This window comes from Nicotiana sylvestris, chromosome 9 (genome assembly GCF_000393655.2).
Source record: "Nicotiana sylvestris chromosome 9, ASM39365v2, whole genome shotgun sequence".
Taxonomy (NCBI): Eukaryota; Viridiplantae; Streptophyta; class Magnoliopsida; order Solanales; family Solanaceae; genus Nicotiana; species Nicotiana sylvestris.
In genome coordinates this window covers 125,028,849-125,037,622 of record NC_091065.1, presented here as the reverse complement: position 1 = coordinate 125,037,622, position 8,774 = coordinate 125,028,849, and the positions used below count along the sequence as shown (strand labels likewise).

At 39.9% G+C, this 8,774-nt stretch overlaps 2 protein-coding genes across 2 annotated transcripts; both read right to left on the bottom strand.

The window, feature by feature from the left end:
- Positions 1–2,339: 2,339 nt before the first annotated feature.
- LOC138878172 (secreted RxLR effector protein 161-like) lies at positions 2,340–2,729 on the bottom strand. Its single transcript, XM_070157838.1, has 2 exons — positions 2,563–2,729; positions 2,340–2,487 (listed from the first exon to the last, which is right to left on the bottom strand). Exons 1-2 carry the CDS (start codon positions 2,727–2,729, stop codon positions 2,340–2,342), a joined length of 315 nt encoding a protein of 104 aa, XP_070013939.1.
- Positions 2,730–6,024: 3,295 nt separating this feature from the next.
- Positions 6,025–7,250, bottom strand: LOC138878171 (uncharacterized). Its single transcript, XM_070157837.1, has 2 exons — positions 6,937–7,250; positions 6,025–6,841 (listed from the first exon to the last, which is right to left on the bottom strand). The coding sequence occupies exons 1-2, from the start codon at positions 7,248–7,250 to the stop codon at positions 6,025–6,027; spliced, it is 1,131 nt and encodes a 376-aa protein (XP_070013938.1).
- Between the last annotated feature and the right edge of the window lie 1,524 nt (positions 7,251–8,774).

Below are 8,774 nucleotides of genomic sequence, written 5' to 3'. Positions count from 1 at the left end.
ATCACTTAGTTGGTCAAGGGACAAGTGACTGCAGAACTGTGCTGCATTGTTTCTGTGTACAGTGCATGCAGTCACTTTCCAGCTGTACACAGTTGACTTTGTACTACTGTCAGGGAAACACAAGGGGAATTAGGTCCCTATGTTGATTCTCTATCTTCTGAAGTTGTAGCAGTTCACATTAGCTGGAGTCCGTTCATTTGCAATATGTACCAAGTGTGTCAGGTTTCTTATCCGGTTCTTTGACAGTTAAGATTGTTAGATCATCAAAACATAAAGCTAAGATATTGTAAACCCATCACATACACAAGGAAAACCACACCATCACACGAATATCACCAACAACATGAACCCAGGCCAACAATCCCTGATAATGCCACCCTTATTTCTCCGATAGCCACCCGTATCACTCTGCCCTGCCAATATCATTAGCCACCCGTATCACTCCGATAGCCACCTATATCACTCTGCATAATAGCCACCCTTATTATTCTATCCAGACAGTAATACAATAGCCACCCGTATCATTCTGCACAATCAGCAACAATGAGATATGCCTCGCATAACAACAACGGTGAAATACCACCCTTATACTTTCATAACAACAACCAATCCAAATAAGAATTCACATGTTCTACATTACAACAATACGAAATATCAACTCGTACCACAAAAACAACTGCCAAGTCATCAAAACAAGAACATAAAATCCAGAAACTGGTCATTGAAGGGTTCCCTATGGACACTAGGAGGAGATGGCTTGGATGCTGCAGCAAGGGTGTTGAGAACAAGATCTATTCAGGCATTTTCTGACATTTGCTCGGTGAGCAGTTTCTCCTTCAGGTTCTACACTTGTGTCCTGAGATCAACATTTTCTTTGGTCAGACGAGTTATCTCCTCATTTGACACTGGACCCCCTTGAACCTTCTCACCTTCTAGTATGGAATTCCTTGCCTTCAACTTTCGAATCTCCTCAGTTGCAAGGTTTTGAGCATTGATGAGCTGAGAGATTGCCGAAGTGCTACCTACCCCTCCATTCTTTTCGATACACTCACATTCCTCCAAAGTTGTTTGAGAGAGGGTCTGCTTCTTGGTTCCTACTTTGCACTGTCCCAATGGCACTTTGAAGAACTTAAAAACGTGCGTAAAAAGAAACCCATATGAAAAACCATGGTTTCCATCCTTGAAAGTCGCCACCTTCTGCATATCCTCTGAGACTCGGGCACACCAGAGATTACCTTATATACTATTCTATCTGCAGATACGACCAGTATGTTTGCGACAACCTCTTTCTCTAGAGACTCCATGGCTACCACAAATTCAGGAGTAAGAACAACTGGATGTTGATCAACACTAACCTTTGAGACCTCTACAATCTGCGGAACTTTACCCTGTTCTCCACCCTTACTTTGGTTGGTGAGAATCTCAGTCGATAGAGATGAAGGATTATCAAATTTTGGGGTTTTGAGTTCCCATCATTTGGAGTGAGAGAGAGGTCTGAGAGAGTCGCATGAGAACTACAGAATGTGTGGGAATCTATTGTGGGGGTGTTTTCAGTGGTTGAGATTGGAATGGTAAAAGAGGGTTCACCAGGGACGGAAGGATCAAGGGTTTTCTCTGGGGGGTTCTCAACTAAAGAAGAGATTATCGGGTGATTTTCAGCCATTGCAGGGATATAGTTGAGAAATTTTGGAGAAAAATTGAAGAAAGGAGTATGATTGTTCAAGAAGAAGAGAGGGTTTTAATAGGAGAAGATAATTATGAGGGAGAGAGAAATCAGTTCTGAAACGGCGGTAGTGTGGGGGGAGTTCCAACATTTCAGAGGGAGATGGAAAGGATTTGAAATGAAAAGACGTGACAGTAGAGTCTAAAAAGGTTGATGACATGGCACTTGATTTTTGCACCTTTTTAAGATATGTATAAAAATAACTACACAGGACTACTAACCTATAGTACAAGAACTAGGTTCTTGACCCGTCTTTGAAAAATTACAATCCTCTTTTACCACCCATGCAGTGTATCTACAGCTTCTATAATCATCATGCGTGTCTATCAGCAACAGTATAGAAGTGAGTTAGACTTGGCCGGAAAACACTTTAGCTAATGTTACCTGAGTGTTCTCTGCTTAATGCTTTGGTGAAGATATCTGTAATTTGGTCTTCTGTACTGCAGAACTTCATACAGATAAGCCCTTTCTCTACATTGTCCCTCAGAAAATGATGTCTCACATCAATGTGCTTGGTTCTTTTGTTTTGAACTAGATTCTTGGCCATGTTGAATGCACTGGTGTTATCACATAGAAGAGGCACACAGTTAATGTACACACCAAAATCTTCCAATTGCTATTTAATCCATATGAGTTGAGCACAACAAGAAGCTGCAGCTACATATTCTGCTTCGGCTGTTGAAAGAGCCACTGAGTTTTGCTTCCTTGTGCCCCATGAGATGAGACATGAACCTAGAAAGTGAGACATTCCAGAAGTACTTTTCCTGTCCACAACATAACCAGCATAGTCAGCATCAACATACCCAATAAGATTAACATTGTCACCTTAGGGGTAGTACAAGACCAACTCCTGTGTTCCCTTAATATATCTCAAAATTCTTTTGGCAGCCTTCAGATTAGATTCCTTGGGATTTGATTGAAACCTTGCACATAGCCCCATACTAAAGACAATATCAGGTCTGCTGGCAGTGAGGGAGAGAAGAGACCCAATAATGCCTCTGTACATGGTTTAATTTATAGGAGATCCAGACTCATCCATGCCCATTCGAGTAGCAGTGGCAATGGGAGTGTCTATCACTTTTGATGCTTCCATATCAAACCTCTTTAGAAGCTCCTTGATGTATTTCTGCTGGCAGATGAATGCACCTTTTATGGACTACTTCACTTGAAGACCCAAGAAGAAATTCAACTCACCCATCATACTCATTTCAAACTCACTTCCCATGAGTTTTGCAAATTCTTCACACAGTGAATCAACTGTTACCCCAAAAATGATATCATCAACATATACCTGAGCAATGAGCAGGTTTCTCCCCCGCTTCTTCAGGAACAAGGTGTTGTCAATTTTCCCTCTTGTAAAACCATTTTCTAAGAGGAACTTTGACAGCCTTTCATACCAAGCTCGAGGATCCTGCTTCAACCCATACAATGCCTTATCCAATTTGAACACATATTCAGGGTATTCATGATATTCAAACCCTGGAGGTTGCTTTACATAGACTTCTTCCTTAAGAAATCCATTCAAAAATGCACTTTTGACATCCATTTGGAATAGAGTGAATTCCATATGTGATGCAAAAGCAATATCATAATCGATTCCTTCCTCATGATTGTAGTCTTGAACTACTAGCCTAGCCTTGTTCCTTGTAGTGTTTCCATGTTCATCAAGCTTATTCCTGAATACCCACCTGGTTCCTATGATGGTTTGATTTGAGGGTCTAGGTACTAGGTGCCATACATTGTTCCTTTCGAACTGATGCAATTCATCTTGCATGGCAGTGATCCAGTTTGCATCTTTTAAGGCTTCTTTGATATTTTTGGGTTCTATTTGGGAAAGAAAGGCTGAGAAGGTAAGTGAATTTATGGCTTTTGATCAGGTTTGGACAACTGAATCTATATGGGTAATTATGTTGTCAAGAGGATGGGAGATTTTATGTTTCCAGTTGGGCACTTGAACCTCATCTGTAGAGGAGCTGGGTAGATCTAACTGGTTACCATGTATTCTTCTCTCAGCTACCCGTGGAGTACTTTGCACTGCATCAACCACTCTTTCTTCAGCTTTAGTGGTTGTAATTATGGTACTTGGTTCCCTTGAGGAAAAAGCTGCATTGTCTCCACTTGACTCATCATGTCTGCCTTTCCGATTGTCATGTCAATGACTTCACCTGGAACCAATAGGGGCTCCCCATCTTGATCATCCTTGTTGATTTTTTTACAGAAGGGATAAGACTCGTCAAAAATTATGTGAACACTTTCCTCAACACACTGAGTCTGCTTGTTGTATATCTTGTAAGCTTTGCTTTAAGAAGAGTACCCCAAAAAGATTCATTCATCACTCTTGGCATCAAATTTTCTAAGCTGATCCTTTCTATTGTTGAGAACATAACATTTGCACCCAAATGTTCTTAGGTGAATCAGCTTGGGCTTCCTTCTATTTAGCAACTCATAGGGGGGTTTTGTCTAGGAGAGATCTGATCATGCACCTGTTCACCAAGTAGCAGGCAGTGTTGACAGCTTCAGCCTAGAAGTTCTTTGCAATCCCACTGTCGATCAGCATTATTCTTGCCATTTCCTCAAGAGTTCTGTTCTTCCTTTCCACAACTCCATTTTGCTGGGGAGTTCTTGGGGCTGAGAAGTTGTGAGTAATGCCATTCTCGGTACAGAATTCATCAAACTTTGCATTGTCAAACTCTGTTCCATTATCTGATCTAATACATGCTACTCTCCATCCCATCTTCACTTGGATTTTCTTCACAAAGGCTACAAATACTTCAAAGGTTTTATATTTTATTCTAAGAAACAGAGTTAAAGTGAATATGGAGTAGTCATCCACTATCACAAAGATGTATCTTTTTCCTCCCCTGTTTTGCACTCTTATAAGTCCACACAGATCCATATAAAGAAGATCAAGTGGTTTTGAGGTGCTGACAACTTTCTTTGACTTGAATGAGGACTTCACATGCTTCCCTCTAGCACATGTATCAAACTTTGTGTTCTTTGAACTTTGACATGGGCACACCATGAACCAGGCCCTTCTGAATTAGTTTATTCAGAAGAGAGAAACTTGCGTGCCCCAGTCTTCTGTGCCATAGTTCAGCATTATCTTCAATAGCTTTCAAGAAACTTAGATCACCACTTTGTAGAGACTCGAAATCAGCAACATAGATGTTCTTGTATCTTTTAGCCACAAGTACCACTTCACTAGTTACTAGATTTGTATCTGTGCATATTTTGGACAAGAACTCCACCTTGTTTCCTTTATCACAAATCTAATAAACACTCAAGAGACTGTACTTAAGACCATTGACATAGTACATATTCTCAACTGAGTGAGTGAGTGACTTTCCAACTTTTCCAACACCAAGAATGTACCCCTTTTCCCCATTTTCAAAGGATACACTCCCTCCTTACATGGCTTTTAGTGAAAGAAAGTCCATAGTATTTCCAGTCATGTGCTTTGAGCAACAACTGTCCATGAACCATTGTTGACTGCTTCCTTTCACTGTTCCCTACACAAGGAGATCACAGGTTAGATTTAGGAACCCAAGCAAGTTTGGGTCCCTTGTAATAAGCAAGAGGATGAATAAGTGCTCTTTTAGTCCATGCAGGTAAAATGCATTTCTTATGAGTGGCACCTGGTCCCTTTTCAGTAGTTACTTTCGTAGCAAAAACTTTGTTTTTCTGCAGAGATTGAACCCTGGCTTGGCAATTTCCTTGAAATGTCCATTGTTCCCACAATGGGTACACAACTAATTATCGGGTACAGTAACATATTTGTTGTGAGGGCTATAAGGAGTTCTCTCCTTTTGAAACCTTATTCCCTACCTGTTACCACCATTATTAACATACATAGCAATAATAGCTTTCGAGGACTAGGTCCATTTAAGGGACTTCTCAAGATCATTCTTTACTCTTTCCAGTTCTGCATGAAGCTGCCTATTTTTCTCAAGTTTAACACACAAACTAGTTCTCACAGCAGTTAACTCTTTTTCAAGCTTAATGTGTGCCTCACTAGCTGTCTCTTTCCCTTTTTTCAGAGTTTCCAGGCCTACACTCATCTCCAAGTTCCTCTATTGTTTCCTTTAAGTCTATAATCACTATTAAAAGATCATCTCTCTCCTTATCAATAACATTCACTTTCTCCACTAAGGCCTCTTTTTCTTTACTGAAATTCTTAATGGTTTCCTTTAAGTCAACAACTACAACCACCAAATCATCTTTTTCATGTTCTACACTAGCAGTTTTTTCAGTTAGAACCACCTTTTCATTCTCAAGATTACTTATGCTTTCCTTCATATCATCTACACACACACTACCAAATCATCTCTAGTTTGTTCAGCTTCTCCTAGTTTTATGGTCAAGGCATCTTTATCATCTACAAGACTATGATAGGCATCAATTAATATATTTGCTAATGACAAGAGTTTCTTAAGGGAATAGGATTTCATATTTCTCTGAACATTCCTGAAGTTTACCTCATCATTGTCATCTTCTTCATTATCGTTTGATTGAGCCATCAAAGCAAATATAGAATCAGATTCATTTCCTTCACTTTCAACTTCCATCATGGAGCTATCACCTGCATCAGTTTCTTCTTCAGACTCACTGGAGGAATCTCCCCATGCTGCAAGATCTTGCTTCACCACATTGTCAGCAAATCTCTTCCTTTTGAAGTGTTTGTCAGGAACCACGTTCCTCTTTGCTGCTTTATCAGGGTTGTATTTGAAGTGTTCTTGCTTCATGAGAAGGCAATCTTTGATGAAATTCCCTGGCTTTCCACATTTATGACAGAGGTTATAGTTCTTTGGTCTACTGGAGTTGCCCTTTTCTAGTATTCCTCCATTTCTTCTGACCATCTTCTGAATTTTTTTGGTTAAGTAAGCCATGTCACTGTCCTCCTCACTTGAGTCGTTGCTTTCATCTTTGAGTACTAGGTTCTTTTCCTTCTTCGGTTCTTTTCTTTTACTATCTATCTTCCTCTTCATTTCGTAGGTTTTCAGATTTCCAACTAGCTCGTCTATGGTTAGCTCTTGCAAGTCCTTTGCTTCAATAATATCATTCACTTTACTCTCCCATGAACTAGGCAGGATACTAAGAATTTTCCTCACGAGCTTGTTCCTAGGAATGACTTTACCAAGTGAGTGTAACTCATTTATGATGGAAGTAAATCTTGTGTACATGTCTTGAATAGATTCATCAAAAAGAGCTCATACTCAGTGGTAAGCATATCAATCTTAGATTGCTTTACTTGAGTGGTTCCCTCATGTGCTGTTTGCAAAACTTCCCATATCTCCTTGGCGGATTGACATGCTGAGATCCTCTTGTATTTATCAGGTCCTATGGCACATACCAAAATGTTCTTGGCACGAAAATATTTCTCCACAACTTTCCTATCTGCATCAGTGTATTCTTTCTTGGTCTTTGGAATCATCAATGGAAGATCTCCGACACTCTTTGTTGGGACATAAGGAACATCACATATAACATCCCACAACTCAAAATCTTCAGCCATGATAAAATCATGCATTCTTGTCTTCCACCATCTATAGTACTGCCCATTGAACCTGGGGGTCTATACGTAGACTGACCTTCTTCGAAATTTAGTGGAACAACCATGGATCCTTTGTAGGTGTTAGCATGATAGGAACCCGCTCTGATACCAATTGATAGTTTATATGAGTCCACCAAATTATAGAGAGGCCAGGTCCTCTTATGAGTTTCCTTTGAGAATGCTAATGAAACAGTAAGTAAGACAGGGAGTTTTACGTGGAAAAATCCCTGCTCAAGGGGATAAAAAAACCACGACCTACACTGGTAGGATTTCAACTTCACTATGAGCAACTTTTAGATTACAACCTATGCAATCTAGGAATTAAACTCTTAATCCCTCACTAACTTGCAATACACCTATTACAAGCCACTTTGCAATACACCTATTACAAAGACTTCAACTCATGACTAACTTTAGGCAGGACACAAATACTAAGGGTTTATGGTTTTACAAGGGGTTCCTAAGCAACGCTTCTAGATAAGCAAAGTAGGAATTACAATGAAGAGCAATTACAAAGTTACAACTCAACTAAGGACAACAAGATACTAGATTTAGGAACTGGTCCATAGTAGTGTTAAACTTTATTCTTGATGCACTTGAGAATTGAATGCTCGAATATCAGATGGCTTCAATGCTTGGAATGAATTCTCAAGTGTTCAAGTGATGTTTTGTTGTAATACTCCTGTTAATACAACTTGGATGACATTACTTGAATGATGTAATCACTTGGTTGGTCAAGGGATAAGTGAATGCAGAACTGTGCTGCACTGTTTCTGTGTATAGTGCAGGCAGTCACTTTCCAGCTGTACACAGTTGACTTTGTACTGTTGTCAGGGCAACACAAAGGGTATCAGGTTTGTGTGTTGATTCTCTATCTTCTGAAGTTGTACCAATTCAGATTAGCTGGAGTCCATTGATTTGCGATGTGTACCAAGTATGTCAGGTTCCTTAACTGGTTCTTTGACAGTTAAGTTTGTTAGATCATCAAAACATAAAGCTAAGACATTGTAAACCCATCACATATACAAGGAAAACCACACCATCACACGAATATCACCAACAACATGCCCCAAGCCATCACATATCATCCCTGATATTGCCACCCTTATTTCTCTGATAGCCACCTGTATCACTCCGCCCTGAAAATATCATTAGCCACCCGTATCACTCCGATAGCCACCCATACCACTCCGCATAATAACCACCCTTATCGTTCTGTCCGGACAGTAATACAATAGCCGCCCGTATCAGTCTGCACAATCAACAACAATGAGATATGCCCCGCATAACAACAACGGTAAAATGCCACCCTTATACTTTTATAACAATAACCAATCCACATAACAATTCACATGTGCTATATTACAACAACACGACATATCAACTCGTTCCAAAAGTGCCAATAGGCCATAACCTTTCCAAAAGAACCAACAATATCAATATTTCCACAATAAATAGCCCATGACTCAAACACAATGGGTATAGAATCTTAATAACAAC

Bases quoted from the DNA above. Each gene is read 5' to 3' on its own strand.
- LOC138878172 (XM_070157838.1), bottom strand. From the start codon at position 2,729: ATGTACAGAGGCATTATTGGGTCTCTTCTCTCCCTCACTGCCAGCAGA. The intron at 2,488-2,562 runs GTACTACCCCTA...TGTTGTGGACAG, and splicing joins GGAACACAGGAGTTGGTCTT to GAAAAGTACTTCTGGAATGT.
- LOC138878171 (XM_070157837.1), bottom strand. From the start codon at position 7,250: ATGCATGATTTTATCATGGCTGAAGATTTTGAGTTGTGGGATGTTATA. The intron at 6,842-6,936 runs GTATGAGCTCTT...AGTCATTCCTAG, and splicing joins ATTGATATGCTTACCACTGA to GAACAAGCTCGTGAGGAAAA.